The sequence below is a fragment of the Callithrix jacchus genome, chromosome 1 (genome assembly GCF_049354715.1).
Source record: "Callithrix jacchus isolate 240 chromosome 1, calJac240_pri, whole genome shotgun sequence".
Classification (NCBI taxonomy): Eukaryota; Metazoa; Chordata; class Mammalia; order Primates; family Cebidae; genus Callithrix; species Callithrix jacchus.
The window spans coordinates 108536474-108554694 of NC_133502.1; the positions used below are offsets into that span (position 1 = coordinate 108536474).

An 18221-nucleotide genomic window follows, 5' to 3' on the forward strand; every position below is an offset into this window, starting at 1 on the left:
TTTATTTTGGAGTGAGTGAGTGGTTTGCTTTAAATTTTATCATTGCCATTTTGTAGGTCTCTTCTTTCAGTCTTTGATCTTTCCATTCTTATGTGGCCACACTCTCAAGGCTGAGGAGGCTTCTCTTGCAAAAGCTTGCAACAAATGGAACCTGGAGAGGCCATCTTTCCCACCAGCTCCATGGCCCACACCTCAACTACAGAGACATACCAGGCCACCTGTCCCCAAACAGATTCTAGTCTTCCTATTCTGTTACACACACACAGAGTTTTCTTATACTACATTGATAGAAGATGTTGGACAATGGATTTTAAGTATCCTTTTCTTCCCTTTTTGGATCCTCTAGGAATACCTGAACAGTATTTTGCAACATGCAAAAGATTTTAAGGAATATCATCGGTCTGTGGCTGGAAAGATCCAGAAGCTCTCCAAAGCAGTGGCAACGTGGCATGCCAACACTGAAAGAGAGCAGAAGAAGGAGACAGAGCGGATCGAAAAGGAGAGAATGCGGAGACTGATGGTAAGGAACCCCCTGCAGGAGCCCAGGAAACCACTCAGCCCACATCCGTCTGCAATGAGACCATGAAATATGGTGGTTGTAGAAGGAAAAAGTGTAAGCTGCTTAACAAAGATTTTAATAAGTTTCTTTGAACCTTAGGGAGATGAAGTAAAAACTTCTTCTCTCTCCTGGATGACAGATGCCACAAAGCTAGGGGGATGACTGATAAATATAGTATTTCTGTGTCCTGGGGTGGCATTGCAGTACAGATTACAGCTTCTTGCATCAAGGCAGGTACTATATTTTGCATGAGTTTGATAACCAGATCTGGAAGGATGCAAATGCCGTTCTTATAAAAATATGGCCTCTTTGAGATGAATGACCACATTTTTTGGAATGAATAACACATTAAATCGTGTCTTCAAATTTAAGAAGGTCTCTATTTTGAAGTCTCTGGTGCTCATCTTTTTTTGTTAATGGCAGAAATTATTCTCTAACCGTGTAATAAATGATTTTTAAGTTGATTTTGAAGTGTTGCTTTTTTTGTGATAGCCATGTTATTGAGGCTATGCATGGATCATTATATTTGCATTGTTATTTTTTAATGGGCATATAGCACAGAAGAGATAGGTTGATGTCATTGGCCTGAATATTTGGTTTTATTGACCATTTATTTTTGGAATTGGACCTCAGAGCAAACTGTGGATTTTAAAAAAGCATGTGTGATGTTATAATTATAGGAGACCTGCAGATTCTATCTAGGACATAATGCCTGCATAGATGAAGATAAGGTCATAATTATGTTCCTGGAAAGTTCTAAGTGACAGTGTCTTCCTTGCTGGTATTACAGTTTGCATTTTTTTCATGAATTTTTTGGATTCCAGAGAATGAACACCATGTTTTAAAAGCCTTTGTGTCCAGGTATTGCTTCATCTTACTACCCTCTCCTGCCTCCCGCTCCATACTGAGGAGAGAGGGGACTGTCCAAGAGGTTTCTGACTAGACCTTTTTTATAGTAATTTGATCACTAAGCAGTCAGATTTGTCTGACTCAACTGAAGTGAAACTGTATTAGAACTTCAGTAACAGATTGGTTTGACACTAATGATTAGGCATTTGCAAATCATTAATTTTTGCAATTAAATGATGGAATATACAGATAATAGAGAAACTGAAGTTTTTTATCACTCTTTCTTCAAGTGAGTTCAACCATAACCAAAAGCAATTAGAGTTATAATAGCATTTGAGGCTCTTGCTCATCCTCAGGGCAGACAGCAGCTAGACTGAGTGACGAAGCTGCTGTCACTCAGGCAAATGCTAGAATGACACCCCTGGACAGAAGATCTCAAGTTTTTGTTTTTGTTTTTGCAATGGAGATGCCTCTTAAAGATTTTGCAGCTTGTTCTTTGATCGTGGCATTACATGATAAAAATAATTTGGAGTGTCCTTTATTGGAATATACAAAAAGATTTCTCTCGAAATGGCTCAGAGTACATCAGAGTTTTATTCTGTTTATTCTCATCATGTTGCTTAATGGGAGGTGGAAGTGGGAATTACTGCATCTCTTTTATTGCTCAGCAGTACCAGACTTCAGGTACTAAGTGACTTGTCTCCAGTCACCTGGGGCCATTATCTGTGGCAACAACAACAACAAAAAAGTCCCCCAAGTTGGATCTTCCTAATCAACCACAATGTTTGGAACACCAAAAAGAAAGACTTTTTCAAATATAAGACATTATTTGTTAAAAGCCCATTTGATACCTTGCCTTTAGTAGTACTTATTGAAATATTTATGAATGAAAGGATATTATGTCTGGAATTTGCTTCAAGACAATTCAGTTTGGGTTTGGGGAAAGGGGCTTTAGGGGAAGAGTAGCAATGAAACAGAAGTCACCACAAGTTAATTTTTGTTGTTTGGAGTTGGTTATGGGATAAATTATACTATTCTCTCTGCTTTTGATTATATTTGAAAATTTCCAAAATACCAAGTTAAAGATAAACTTTAGATCATGAGTTGTCAAATTCTAAAATCTTTTTGTACAGTTAAAGCAACACAGAAAACAAAGAGCTGGCTCAGAGTGCTTGATTACACCACATGTACAGTGTGGCTTTGTGCCTGAACTTCGCTATAAACTCCAGTGTTCTGGGATGTAGGTGTTGCACTTCTGTGTGTTTGCCCTGCGCCAGACTCTGTGTGATGCCTTGTCTAGCCTGACTCATCTGGTTTGCTACACTCCTGCCAGTCAAAGTGCAGACTGTCACGGGGAGAGGACAGAGTAGAAGAGAGTGGAGTTGTCTGCATGCTTATATTATGCCCTCATCATGTTCTTTCTTTAATAGGCTGAAGATGAGGAGGGCTATAGAAAACTGATTGATCAAAAGAAAGACAGGCGTTTAGCTTACCTTTTGCAGCAGACTGATGAGTATGTAGCCAATCTGACCAACCTGGTTTGGGAGCACAAGCAAGCCCAAGCAGCCAAAGAGAAGAAGAAGAGAAGGAGGCGGAAGAAGGTACATATCCTCATGGTGGTGGCTAAGTCCAGGGTATTGGGCAGGGATAAGTTTAAGGCGAGTATTGCTCTTTAAGTACTACTTCCTACACTGCTGAAGGTTTCGATGAACGAATTGTGAAAATTGCATAAACAGGTATGGCATGAAAGTGTTGATTAGGTATTTTAGACAACTGTTGGAGATAAGAGTGTAAAAATAGGATGTACTAAGCAAAAACAATGTTGTCCATAAATCATTGTCTAATACAAGATTTTAAATTAAGTACATCCAGTCAATTGGGAAAGGAAAATCAGACACAAATAAGTGTTTGCTTAATTTAATGCTCGTATGGCAGGGGATTACTCAATTAAGAAACTGGAATGAAAATTAAGAAGAAAATGCAGTGTACAGGTTGGAAGAAGCCAGAGGAAGATATAGGTGATAGTTACTTGGACAGCTGGCAGTGTCACAATTGTTTATTCAGTTCTGCTGTCCCTGTGTCGCAGTGAGGCAAGTGTGCACATTGGAGTTTTAGGTAATTACATAAAAAAAGAGTCCTATGTGAAATATTTCATAATCATCACGAGAAGTAAAGGGTAAGATTTAGAATCTATGCAGATATTATATCTCCACGAGTAACCTGCTGAGGATAGGCTGTGAATATGGATCCTCTTTGAAGCTTAAGTAGTCCAGTAATCTAGTTCTTTGTTGATAACTGTGTTTTCATGATAAATTCTGTTTAGGCCAGGTACAGACATCAACAGGAAATCAGAATTGTAAAGGTTGAGGATTGGTAGCATTTAATCATTCATTCTCTACACTGAATAATTGAACAAAATGTTTTTCAAAAAATAATTAATTTCACAGCCTCTGCATTTTCATACCTGTTTCATAATTAAGGAGGAGGAATAAATGATTAAGAAGGCACCTTCTTGCACTGATTTTTTTAGTATAAGATAGCTTGCCTCATTGTGAAGATGAACAAGAGATGACTCAGGGCTTGTGTTTAGACATTTTGTTGGTGAGGAATACCTCATTTTCTTGTCAATGTAGTGTAATAGACTGTGCAAAACTCCAGCTCCAATTCCTACCTTAAAAAGATGTTTCAGAGTTAGTGAGGAACATACAGGTAAGGGCGAGGGAAGAATGATGGGGGAAAAATCATGTAAATGTAGTTATTATTACCTCTGAACTGTACACTTAAGAATGATAAAAATGGTAAATTTTATATGTCTATTTGACTTCCACAAAAAAAAAATCTTAAAAAATTAAAAAGAAACAACTGACATATTGACAGCAGAGAAAGAATTCTATAATATTCTGTAAGTGGACTCCATTAAATTGCAGTTTTAGTTTTTCCTAATTCAGCCATGTGTTCTGCAGAGGTAGTCACTGTTAGTGTTTTTAGTATTAAAGTTTGTATTTTACTTTTCTTTGTGATTAAAAGATAATGACCCAGATTTGATTATGGCTTATGATTAATAGCTTTCTGCCCTGGTGTTAGATAGCTGCATCATCATAGGCAAAGAAAGATGCACAATTGATGCACAGTTGAGTGTTGATGATTATGCCTATATTTTTGTGTTAATATGCACAGAACAGGGACCTGTCATAATTATTTTCCATGGTGCTGCTTACTCCGCATGAGCTGTAAGTTGGCATGCCCCTTCAAACCCTGGCCTTGAATTTGGTGATAGCACTTATTCTTTGTGTCTTATGCTTTCACTCAACCTATGTTAACTGAACACTTACTATGAGCTAGGTCGTGTGCTGCTAGAATGCTGGGAGAAGGAGGGTGGAATGGTGAGGAAAAGCATCCTGCCCTCTCTGACAATTTAAGCAGAGAGAGGAAAAGAGAGAAAGAGAGGCTAGACAGATTTTAATCCAACTTGCACCCAAATATACAATTAGAAGTTGGATCGAATGTTATGGAGGGAAACTGTTTTCAAGTGGAGGTGGGGCCTGATTGCTTGGCAAATGAGTAATAGATGTCAAAGCAATTTTCTACCTTACAGATACCTCTGAGTATCTCTTATTATCTCACATGATCAATGTGCAGAATTTTTACTTTACTGTCAGCTATCTACCCTTCCTTGCATGCTCCTGGGTGCCTAGCATTTGAGTACTCCCTGCCCTCAGCAGGACTAAGGCGGAGCGGCTCTATTTCCTTCCAGGGTATCTTGCTGGGAGAAGTGGGACAAAGAAGGGGAGGGGGAAGGAAAAGAAACTGAGACCCTTAGCCTTTCCAGGTACCTGCCACTTTTCTCGGGTTTTGAGGCTTAGTTTGGAGTGAATTACCCAGTTCCACATACACCTTTGTTCAAGTGCAAATAAAGGGGATGCTTTGAAAAGCTGATTTGACACTTTGGATTATCTGTAGTTCTTCTTCACTCCATTAGAGTGAATGATTGGGAGTTGCTCCTTCTGGCTTCTCTGTCATGGAGGAAAACTGTCCATGAGCATAAAAATCTGTGGTATCCTTTTTAGCACTTTCCCATAGCTAATAGCACTGAGCTGATAGCAACACTTAAAGGACAACTAAACTACAGATAACTCTAAGAAATGTACTACTGAAGATGAATATGAGGCGGGGCGCAGTGGCTCAAGCCTGTAATCCCAGCACTTTGGGAGGCCAAGGTGGGTGGATCATCTGAGGTCAGGAGTTCAAGACCAGCCTGACCAACATGGTGAAACCCCCATCTCTTTTTTTCTTTCTTTCTTTTTTCCTGAATTTCTGAACTATAGTTTCATCAGCTTGCAATTCTTATGCAGAGGATCTTAGCATTTCTACAAAGATGAAATATTGAGTTGCATGAATTCTGCCAAATGATTCCTAAAAGTTATGACGACTAATTGCTGGGCCTGAGATGTCTTTCATGCATACATTCATTCCCATTCAGAAACACATCTAGGATTCTCTATGATGAGTATGATCCACACTAGATGCTACAGGATCAAGCAGACAGGCATGATTTTCACCTAGGCAAAGTTTAACATCCTCTGCCTGTCCTTTTAGCATGACCCTTCGGGCCAAGAAGCTCTGTGAGCCCTGGGCTGGCACCAGTGATGCCCCACCAAGATCTCCTTGGGTCTCTTTTAACAGCTCTATGCACCCATTTCTGAGCCTCTGCTCCCTTGGCTGAGTTCTTCAGAGAATTACCTGTCACCACTTCACCTGTATGAAGAACCAAACATGCCTAAGAGAATATACCACCATTAGCAATGATTAACAGGTGTACATGCAAAAACCCAGCCTTTGCTTTTTAAAGTGTGATTACCTCTAAGGCCAGGCTGTCTCTTGCTTGATGTCTCTATTAAAATATGAAACCCCATCTCTACTAAAAATACAAAAAATTAACTGGGTTTGGCGGCAAGTGCTTAAAATCCCAGCTACTTGGGAGGCTGAGGCAGGAGAATAGCTTGAACCCAGGAGGTGGAGGTTGCAGTGAGCTGAGATCGTGCCACTGCACTCCAGCCTGGGTGACAAGAGCAAGACTCTCTCTCAAAAAAAAAAAAAAAAAAAAAAGATGAATATGGCTGACTTTTTCAGTTAATTTAATCTGAAAAAGATTACCTTTTATTTTCAGCATGAAACTAGTGTACAATTTCTTTTTTTTAATTCCCTAGAAGAACAGAGGCCTCCGTCTTTCTTTGGGAATTTATTGTGTTTACTCTTGTGAGCTAGTGAATAATAGGGTAGGTTTCCTTTAACCTGTTAGGAGTTTGTTTAATTTTCTCATTACAGACATTTTTATGAAGTACACTTATATAAATCATTTTGAAACTTCTCATTCTTAGCCTGGTCTTCCATTAAAACCCTTGAAATGGAAGAAAAAGAAATGAATAATATTTTTAAGTATCAGAGGAGGAATAATTTTTAAAGTATTGAAATCTTAGTTATATGAAGCTAATTTCTTCGGTGTTCCAACTTGAATGTGCTGTTATGTGCATTTAGCATGACCTTGAGGTTTCCTACAGGGTACAAAAGAGAATGGGGCTAGATAAAGCCACCTGGGTATGTGTAAAACTAGGATCGAACATGGCTAAATTAGTAAATTGGACCACTGTTTGAATCATCTTGACAGGTAATCATTTAAAATCAAAACTGCGTAAGAATATATATACTAATTTGCTATTATTCTCTTGTAGGCGATTTCATTAAAAGATCTATTACCACAGTGCTTCAGTCTTGTGATCTGTAAGGAGGCTATAGGAATATTATGTACCCCATCGATTTCTAGTGAGGATTACATGGGAAAGTTTATCTAAAGCATGTAGAATACACCCTATCACATAGTAAGTGCGCAGTAAACATCATTTCATCAAGCAATTCTGTTTTACAAAAGTGGGATCATGATTATAATGTGGTTATGTTTTTCTGAAAATAAATCTTTTTGTAACCTTTACTGCATATTCTTTGTAATGTTGAATCAATAATAATTGGTCACTACCTGTTTTCTAGTTGGAAATCAGTTGAATAGTAGTGTGTAGGATATCTCTGAGGTCATTGACAGAGTCTTTAAATATTGAGGCATGCAGAAGAACAATGAGGATGTATCACAGGTGATTCGCGCTGCCTACCACCGTGTTCCCCCAACTCCTACAAAAAGAATTTTCTAATTACATGGCCTCAAATTTACAAGGGTTCCTGGTAATAATGAGGCATCCCTCATAGTTCTTTAGAGTATGTTTTTCCTTAAGCTGTGGCTAGGAGCCCATGCCCAGAGCACCCTTGCTTACTGCTTAGAAGTCTAGCAGTTTCAAGGGTTCCGTTTCCAGAGCTGTTGACGTCAGCCAAAAATAAATATTTAATTCTCCCTTCCACATGTTTCAATGGGATGTACACCAGCAGGACTGTCCTCTTGTTATTTATTTATGACACTTTTGGAAACACATGATACTAATGGGCACATCCTCGGAGTTTCTGAGGCAACATTAGGCCAGATATATTCTTCATTGGAGTGTTTGATTTTCTTTCTAAATGCTCTTTTATCCTGTCTCTGTCTCTCTTTTTTTCTCCTTACCAACCTCCATTATAAGTAAATCTCAGGACTGTGATATTTGGCGGGGGGAACCTTCCTGGCATAATGTACTGGTCAACATAGTGGTAGGAAATGTGTTTTTATCCTGTTTAGATACCAAAATATCACAGTAGCCTGCCATTGGCACAGTTTTCAGTAAAAAGAGCATGAAAAACAAAGCAGTAAAATTATTGAGACATTTATTTTAAATTCAAGCTGCTTCCTGATTCTTCTTAGTTGTTTATCTGTGATATTTTCCCCAAAGATTATACACTTAATTACAGCTTTCCTCTACAAGATTTTCCTGAATAAAAGAAAGGTTCTAACGTGATTCTGGACATTTGAGTGTAGGAACTACTGTGAAGGCAGGTGAACATGATGCCACAGTGATTAGATTTATTTGATTAGTTTAGTGTCAAAACGGGTGAGACCAGAAGTTTGGAGCAAAGTCCTGTTTAACTGGATCGACCAGTTACTTGAATCAAAATGTTCAAATTTATTTTCTCTGTAAGAAACAACCCAAGTAATGTGCAAATGCCTGTTAATTTGATATTCCTGGGCATTTTGTTTATTGCCTGATTACCTATCTTAATGCTCAAAAGTTCACTTAAATGACAGTAAAAATAACTCAAGTGGTTTTGAAAGCTAAGGTTTCCAGTGAAGCAGAATGGGTCCTTCAGATACCAACACATTTGAATGTTGTTTCAGCATATTATAATATCTACTGGGGGATAAAGTACATTCATTTTATAATATAGATTGTAAAATACTTGATTTAAAACTGTTTATGTAATGAGGCTGTTTATAGCCTATGTTGTAGTAATCTAAATAAAATGTCCTGCTGAACTCTTGAGTTCAGCTTACACAGGATTTTCATATTTAGAGATTTCTTTCCCTCCTCACTCCTGTTGTTGATTGCTTTTTATAGCTTCTGCAAGGAAGATGGGTAGCCACACGCATACCTTTGTTTTTGAGCATCGCTAAATGGAAGATGAGAATTGACATTGGTCTTGGAAATTGGAAACCCAAATTGTCCTTAGTTTGAGTAAATTTTAGTTATGAGTGATTTTTAGCTATGAATTATTCCTATCGTGTCCCCTTACATGATTAGGTTAATTATATTCCTCCCTTCCTACATAAGCATAATTAGTTCTAAACTCTTTTGCATGTAGGAAGAAGCCAGTACCAAGTTTCCTGTTCAGTGTTTTGTTTGTTTTCAATCAGTGGAAATAAGTGCAGGCATCAGCCATTAATATTGACAGCATGTGTTTGCAATTACATGATGTAGATAACTACATGTAAAAACTTCTCAGGTGGCAGGAGACACTAGCAGCTGCTGCACTGACATCAATACATTTCATCAGGTGCTTAGAGAGTGTCCGACGTCAGCTCAAATAGTAGACCAATCACAAGCTCTTGGGTGTTAATTTTGAACCAAAAGAAGGGACAGTTGTGTTTGTTTTGCTTTGTTCTTTCAAGTTTTGAGATACAGCATGAGTTTGATGTGAGTACATGGGCTTATGAAATCACACCAACCAACCAGGAATGTCATCAAAGTGAAGGAATCCAAAGCATGATGGGAGAAGTCGATATCTCTTGCCATAGAGTAGACTGCCACCTGGCCTCTATCTCTTGGAGTAACACGGCAGAGTTGGGTCTAAGGACAGGGCATGCTTGTGAGAGAAGTCACACAGAGCACCAATTCAATGGCTAATTGTATGCATGCCCTTAATTATTTTATGACTCGAAGATGTGTTGGCACCTATTTATGATAATAATTTAGTGAGATATGCTAAGTGGAAAGTACCCTTCTTTGTGCTTCCATTCATTCCTTCAATTACCAAATATTTATTTAGTGCCTTTTAAGTGCCTGATGCCCTTGTAGGTGTGGGAATGCATCAGTGAATGAAACAGACAGAAATCCCTGACCTCATAGCCTTGTGAAGCATTTTTCAGGAAATGCTACAGCAAGTCTTAAATATAGACATAAAAGAATAGTCCTTGGACTATCATTGACCCTTATACAATGTGGAGATTGAGGCTGGCAGCATATATATTACTTGTGATATTGGATTGTACATGTTGAAATAGTGACCCAGTCCTATGGAAGCCGTAGGATATAGGCACTGTTTGTTACCATTTCTATTTTATATAAGAGGAGACTAAGACGCAAAGAGAAAATTATTTGCTCAAGACCATACAGCTAAGATCTCTCGCACTTAATTACAGAGAGCCAGGATTCAAATACAGTTTGTCTAATTCCAGAACCAAGTGTCTTAAATCTAATATTACTCTGCCTCTCAAATTTGATACATAATAGAATTTTAAAAAACAGTTTGGGGGATTTTAAGTAATGGAAGGGCCTGACTATGAGACAGTTTTTAGATAACAATCTAGCTAGTTCATGGTATATTCATAGGAAAGTATCCTTTAGAATAGTTTTGATTATATTAATATATGATGCTTCAAGCTTTTTAATGTACTGTTCATTGAAATGGTTATCCAATTCCACTTGCTAGATAATTGAAATTGGCTTATTCATTGTCTCATTTGATTTTCTTTGTTGGTCAAATTTGTAGCTTATTTCTGATTTGTATGGAAAGAATGGTGGGATTAATTGACTTTCCTCCATTAATTAAAACAGTCCCCTGAGTATAGAGCCTGAGAATTCCAAAAATGGAACCTTCAGTGACTGGTAGCAGGGGTGGCTTCTTTTCTGAATTCAGGGGTTCTGCCATTGTTCTCTGTGTCATTAGCTTAGATGTAGAGCCTGATGCTCTTTGAAGCTGATCATTCCTTTTGAGCTTATAAATATTTCCACTTTGGGTTGACATAAATATAAATTTTAATTTCTTGGAAAATCATAACCAAAGGGAGTATTTTATTTCTTTCTGTTTGGTATAAGTTGCATTTTTTAATGCCTTATGCTTTGGCATACATACATACATACATAGATGTATTTTTGTTAAGAAAATTGCATTGTAAAAGAACTTCAGAAATTTCAAATGTTTATGGAACTGCCTTTCTTCACAATGAATAAAAGGTGGATTTTAAACTTTAAGTGTTTTCGAAAAAACTATTTTGTCAAAAGACAGTGAGTTATTTTCATAGAAGACAAAAACATTATGGAATCGATATCTTAAGTAAATGAAGTTCAGTTCATATTCATTCTGTATCATCATTTTTTATTTTTAATTAACTAAAGAACCCAAGGGAGGAAAGCTCATTTTCCCAAATGTCTTGGTAAAAGAAATGACTAACGTGTTTTTTTCTCATTATACTATGCAGAAACAGTATAGCTTTCCAGCAGTAACTTTAAAATAGGGATTCTATAAAGGTGATTTTAAAGATTGCACTTACAGAGGTTATCGTAAGTGGAAGAAATTTTAGATGATTTTGTATATATTACAGATGAGACTCTCTTGGATATGTACAAGATATGACATAATCTTAACTTTTCATTTAGGTTGTCTTTGGGGCACGTAGAAGCTAGTGGACTAAGATATTGGGATATTTAAGAAATGGTAGATAACAGAATTATTCATGAGACAACAGTAGCTTTATCAAATTTTCCCTTATACACGTGGTAGAAATACTATATATTATAAAAGAAATTTGGTTGGAATTAAAAACATCCAGGGAACTCACAGAGTTTTATATTATGTTTTTATGCTCATGGAGTGGTTCATAGCTTATTCTTTATTTTTTTTTGAGAATGTAATTTTATTTTATTTTTATTATTTTGACTTTTATTTTAGATTTAGGGGATACATGTGCAAGTTTATTACCTGGGTATATTGGGTGATGCTGAGGTTTGTGTTATAGTTGATCCTGTCACCCAGGTAGAGATTATCGTACTCAATAATTAGTTTTTCAAGTCTTGCCCTACCTCTCCTTCCCCTCTCTGGTAGTTCCCAGTGTCTGTTGTCGTCATCAGAACTTATTCTTGATGGGCATTTTTAAAATGTTGTTCTTCATTGCTGAAGGAAACTTGCTTAGCAGATAGGAAAGCTTAGCTAATTATGTCAGGATTTACCTTCCCAATCCCAAACCCGAGAATATTTCAGATTCTGACCACTGTCTTGAGTCTGCTGTGTCTTAAGCTTTTTGAGTCCCTGAAGACACAATCTACAAATCTCCAGTGTGCTGGCCTTAGAGCACATCTGGCTTTAAGTGACTCTCTACAAGTTGCTAATAAAATACATGCTTTGTCTCAGCAAAGAGAAATGAACATAAAAGGCATTAACATTTAAGCTGTTAGATAATAATGGGCAACAATGAAATTACATTACATACCAGAGAGTTACTAGGAAGTCCTTTACCCCATCATCTTGGTTACATATAACATTTGGCATTGTTGTTTTGCAGAAGGCTGAAGAGAATGCAGAGGGTGGGGAGTCCGCCCTGGGGCCGGATGGAGAGGTAAGGGATTTTCATCCTTTCTGCTGTGTTCTGCTGAACGGAGTGCATGCTATGTTATTCTTACACTGCTATTTATTGTAAGTAAGAACAATAATACATTAGCATAATAGAAAATTAAAATAATACAGAAGAGATACAGTGAAAAATAATCTACTTGCATGTCAGACAATCAATCAACTGATTTTAAATGTCTTGCATACTATTTCAGAGTTTTCTGTGCACATATAATAGTATATTTACAAATATATAAGTTGCATAAGAATCTTAAATAATTCTATAATTATATTGCCCAGTAAATGATACAGAAGCATAAAATATGACCTAGTTTCTTTAGTTTATTATTAATTTGAAATTATAAAAATACATAAATTGCAGAAGTCACATATTTGGTTAACTTATTTTGAAATTATTAGTAGGCTTGCAGTATAGTGTCTATATGTGTATTCATCAGCCTATTTCTAAAATTCATTTCCTAGTAGTTTCAATATTCTCCTGAATCATGAGGATACAATTATTTATTTATTGGATTTTTTTTTCTGAAGAATTTAAGGTTCCCTGCCAGCGATTCACAATAAGGAGGCACACTCCCAGAACAGGATGGGAAGGGAGTTTGTTTCAAATTATCTTCATTTTGTCTCACAAATTCTGATAAACCTACTTGGAGGATTGGAGTGGGTGGGAGGTTGCCACTTCCCATTCTGGTATCACTTTGCACACAGTTAGTTGTATTGTGAACTTAAATAGCGGAGATGCAGGAAAAAAAAAGACGGAACCACTATTCTATGCAGAAACCTCTTGAACAATAAATGTTACTTAACCACTATAATCCATCACAAGGAAAGAAAGGATCAGGATAAATGTCTGATGTGTAAGAAACTCCGTGGGCTGTTATGAGACAAGAATACTATATATTAAAGCTCTTAGAAACCACTCTAATTTGCAAAATCTTAGCCTTACCTAAGTATGCCTCCCATTGGTCTATAATTAACAGGCTCACAGGGAGAGATTTACCATGTTAACGTAATAGTGTTCTTATATCTTATTATCTGTTGCGAAAATTAGCTACTGATCTTGGGCTTGTGACATACATCTTTTTTTCTTTTAATCTTAACACGTATGTCCTGTTTGCTAAGGCTTGCAAAGTAGACATCTTGCTCTGTTTTGAAATAATGTTCTTATTATTATGCTCTGCTGTTCTCATTCAGTGCTTTTGCCAAAGTTCTAATTCCATCTACAGTGATTTCCAATTTTCTTAGAGGCATGACATTAGCACAAAAACAAGCTATATATTATAATGGTTCACGATAAGAGTATGATTTTTCCAAGGGAAATGATAGCAAATGGTAGATTTCCTTCTTTATCTCTTGAGTATGTAGATGACCTTTTACATTAATGAGGAAGAAGTGTCATGTTGGGGTGCAAAGTAATGATGTTCAAAACCATTGCTTTAGCACACACAAAAGAAAAAAACGACAATCTGGAGTAAGACTTTTCTCTTTTTAAGGTTATTTTTGTGATAATTGCAAATATGTTGTTTCTTATGCTGACAGTGCTTGTTGGGGGTGTAAGGGAAAAGAACCATTGGGTGTATGTTTTCTGTTTTGTTTTGTTTTTGGTCATTTCCTATAAGATATAGAAAATAAACTATAGTGTACTGTATGTTATCCTATCATTTCTGCTTAATTCCAATTGAAAGTAATTTAGGAAAAATTTTGGAATTCATGAATTGTCTAAAAATTCAATTTTTATTACTTTTCAGGAGATAGATAACTTGAACCACTCTCTGATCAGGCATTTCCAAACAAACATTTTACTTAGGGATCTTCTCCTAGAAGTACAGGTCACTTTGTAATCAGGAACATTCATTCGTTGCTGATTGTACCCAAGTGTGATTCTTGTGTTCCTTGGATATACTAGCCTAGTAACGAACTTTAGCTTAATCTTGGTAAATTTGCCAGATTTCAGAGAAGCAGAGCTTTTTTCTATATCACACTCATAGATGCCAGTTAGTTGGGTTAGATACCTAGGTGGGGGGGGTTAGTTTTGGATAAAGAACCCTGGTTCTGCAGAAGTCAAACCAGCCACTCATGAGATGACATGGTTGTAATACCTATTCTGTTTTTCATTCTCTCTGAAACCATGACTTGGCAATAGTTGTTATCTGAGAAATATTAGTTGAGGAATTAGGGGTTGTTAGTTACAAATGACCAAAATCAACTCTGCCGGATTTAAATAAAAAGGGAATGTATTGATAGGATAGTGGGTAACTCATCAGATCTCCAGGGTTTTGGAGGAACCTGACTCAGGGCTATCCCTAGTATTATGCTCTACATCTGGTCCAGTGAGGACAGGCTGTAGTTGGGAGCAGGAAGAAGCTTGGCAAGACAATTACTGCTTTCCTGGCATTGTTGCTGGTGTAGTCTGCCCTGCACCAGTACAGCTGTTGGTTCCTCCACCCTTGAACTTCTAGCTCCTAACTCACAGTCTTGGTGATGTATCTGGTTGGTGGAGCTAAGGTTTGTGCCTGTGTCTTAGCAGCCAGGGAGGCAGCACTTTGTTTCTTTAGTGGGAGGTAGCCTCTCACCTTCCACCAAAATTCCTTAGGTAGTGAAATTTCCAAACACAGAACAAGGTTTTAGATGCTGGGCAGCAAAAATGCTGAGAAACGTCCAGCACAGAACAGAAGTGGGAGAATGTCTTAACACCAAGCTGTGACATTATATTTTTCCCTGCTTTCTAGCCCATAGATGAGAGCAGCCAGATGAGCGACCTCCCGGTCAAAGTGACTCACACGGAAACCGGCAAGGTTCTGTTCGGACCAGAAGCACCCAAAGCAAGTCAGCTGGATGCCTGGCTGGAAATGAATCCTGGGTAAGGCATGAAAGCAGCGTTCATGGTGTTCTTTTTGCTTTGCAGATTTTGGTAATCTTGAGTAATCTCGAAGGTAAAACTACACAGCCTTTGCTGAGATGGTTGAAGTTGTTATTTGGATTTGTCTTTCACACAGAATGTGCTATTAAGTCATGTGTGTCTTTATTGTTTTATAATGTAAAAAACGAAGCCCCCTCCTCTTTCTCTTTTTTCTTAGTTATGAAGTTGCCCCTAGATCCGACAGTGAAGAGAGTGATTCTGATTATGAGGAGGAGGTATGTATGTATCTCTGTTTGGGGTTTGTTGGTTAGAAAGTTGGCAGAGGAAGAAACTTCTTCCTGAATGTAAGCCCAGGCCTGTGTCCTTCTGTTGTTTCTTCCTCCAGAATTGGCCTTTGGGTGACAGCTGGGGCTAAGGATTTACAAATGCTTTGATGGTGTATGCCTAGTGGGACAGTGATCTCTTGAGAGGTCCTGGCTAGTGGGGAAACTTGGCACATTCTAAGTTCACTTAGAACCAAGGAGAGAGAAGCTGGCATTAACTTGGAGATGGTGAAGTGGTCTTTTGGGGAGAATTGGAGATGGATTACTTTGGGAAGGGCTATGCCATACCTGTAAGTGATTCACACTGAGAATCAGCTGCCAAAAAATTGTGAAGTTCTTCAGACCTTAGAGTCTGTTTGCAATTCTGAGTCTGGAGACTTAGACAAAAAGGGCAACATGGGCTTGGTGTAATTAGTTTATTGATCCTCTTGATTTCTCTCCAGTTGTGATTCTTGTTTGAATTCCTTAGATATGCTTGTAACCCAAAGAGAACTTCTCAGTCCCCTGGAAGCAATACTTAGTATAACTAGAACCTAAAGCAGGGATCTTGGGTACTTTTAATAGAAACTGAGAAATAATAAAATAATTGTTAAATCAACTGCATAGAAAATGTTTAATAATACCAAATAGAAGGATTAAAAGAAGATTTGATCTCCTTTATGAGAGCATTGTTAATATATAGTCATTAGATCTGATATTTTTGAGAGTGCTGTAGGACTAGGTAAAGCAGTCTTACCCCTAATAGCTTACCAGGATCTCAAGACAATGGCTATTTTCCTTCTAGTTGTGGACCTGTGTTTTCCAAATTAGTCTTCCATGAGTACTTAATGCTTTTTAAAAGAGGAAGAATAATAAAAGTTACATTACAAAAACGCATAGTCATTAAAAAGCAAACACGGTTGGGCATGGTGACTCATGCCTGTAATTCCTGCATTTTGGGAGGCTGAGGCGGGAGAATTGCTTGAGTCTAGGGGTTTGAGAACAGCCTGGGCAACATGGTGAAACCAGTTTCTACAAAAAATATAAAAAGCAGTGGACGTGATGATGCATGCCTGCAATTCCAGCTACTCAGGAGGCTAAGGTAGGAGGATGGCTTGAGCCCTGGGCAGAGGCTGCAGTGAGCTGAGGTTATGCCACTGCACTCCAGCCTGTGTAACAGAGCAAGATCCTGTCTTTAAAAAAAAAAAGCAAACACTTTTTGGGACATGCTATTTTTCCCCCAGTGACTCTATCACTAAGGTATTTTATTTAAAGGTATCTTGTTTACTTGGATGAATGGGCTTATAAATGACCTATTAGAAGAATCTTCTCTTTGGGAAAGAGAGCCAGAATGGGCAGAGATAAGATAAAGCTGCTGCCTAGCCAGCATTTGCCAGCCTGAGGATGACAAGCACAGACAGCCTTTGTCCCTGGGCCCATTGCTTGGGTGTGCTGCAAGTGAGCCTTAGTGACACATGGAGAGTCATGTCCCCTCTCGGCACTTTATTTCCTGGCCTGGAAAATGAAGGAGTTGTGCCAAGACCTTAGCTGACTCCCTGCTTCTAAATGATCTGCTGTCATAAGGTTTGATTTTTCTTCTCGATAGCGTGTCAGTTCATACTATGTCATTTAAGAGTTATGGAAAAGCATGGTTCTCTTTAAACCTGCTTTTCAAGGAAATTCTACCATATGGTCTGGAAAGATTTAGCCTTCTATACCAGGTTAGTAGTGGACAGAATGAACACTTAGTGATACTTTCAAATGGGTCAGCTGGACGTAGCACACAGTTGAGAAGTGGGAGATACTGAAATCCTTTGCCAAGTTATTAAGAGTTTTTAATCTCAATACTCTGCAATGTTGATGTGAATCAGCCACAGAAAGCAGTGTGCTTACAAGATCCAGGTCCTTATCAGTGGACATGTATGGGGCCATCCACATCCCATGGGCATTTTCAGAGAGTGTTTTTATGAGAAGGAGGATCCTAAGATCTCTTGCAATCTGGCTTTGCAGAGAATGCTACTACTGAGTGAGAACAAATATGGTCTATAGGACTCTGATAACCAAATAATGATAAATATTTATCTTTCTGGCATGATGCTTACATACTTCCTCTCAGGAGCAAGGGTTCTAACGGATCCTCAGAAGATTCCCTTCATTCTCTCATTTGTGATTTCAACAGCAATGGAATGGGGGTATGCCTCACTTAAGTAGATGGTAAATTTACTTCCTCCCTGAATTGTACGATCTTACTTCATTTGTGAAGTTGAATACTAATTCATCTTTTTTTCAGAAAATGTCAGTCATAGAGATTTACTTATTAAAGTGTAATTTTCTCCCTATCTGTTTTCCTTCTCCAGGATGAGGAAGAAGAGTCCAGTAGGCAGGAAACTGAAGAGAAAATACTTTTGGATCCAAATAGTGAAGAAGTTTCTGAGAAGGATGCTAAGCAGATCATAGAGTGTGTATTGAGTCTTTCCCTGGGAAATGCATTGCATGAGGATAAGGCTTCATGAATTTTCTTTTAGGAAATTTTGTTTAAGGAAGGCAGCTGACTTCATGCCCACACTCTGCTTGAAACTGTTTTTAGAGGTCACCACTGAGCTCTGCGTTCCCAGGT

The 18221-nt window shown here is 37.9% G+C and overlaps 1 protein-coding gene across 16 annotated transcripts in view; it reads left to right on the plus strand.

Annotated features, from left to right (window-relative positions):
- SMARCA2 (SWI/SNF related BAF chromatin remodeling complex subunit ATPase 2) overlaps window positions 1-18221 on the plus strand; it is a 229409-nt gene that overhangs the window by 84963 nt on the left and 126225 nt on the right. For all 16 annotated transcript variants that reach the window (XM_078368139.1, XM_078368141.1, XM_078368146.1 and 13 more), the window contains 6 exons: window positions 347-520; window positions 2839-3009; window positions 12378-12431; window positions 15172-15302; window positions 15520-15577; window positions 17962-18062. In XM_078368139.1, the coding sequence (XP_078224265.1) occupies window positions 347-520; window positions 2839-3009; window positions 12378-12431; window positions 15172-15302; window positions 15520-15577; window positions 17962-18062 (689 nt within the window). The remainder of the gene's footprint in view (window positions 1-346; window positions 521-2838; window positions 3010-12377; window positions 12432-15171; window positions 15303-15519; window positions 15578-17961; window positions 18063-18221) is intronic.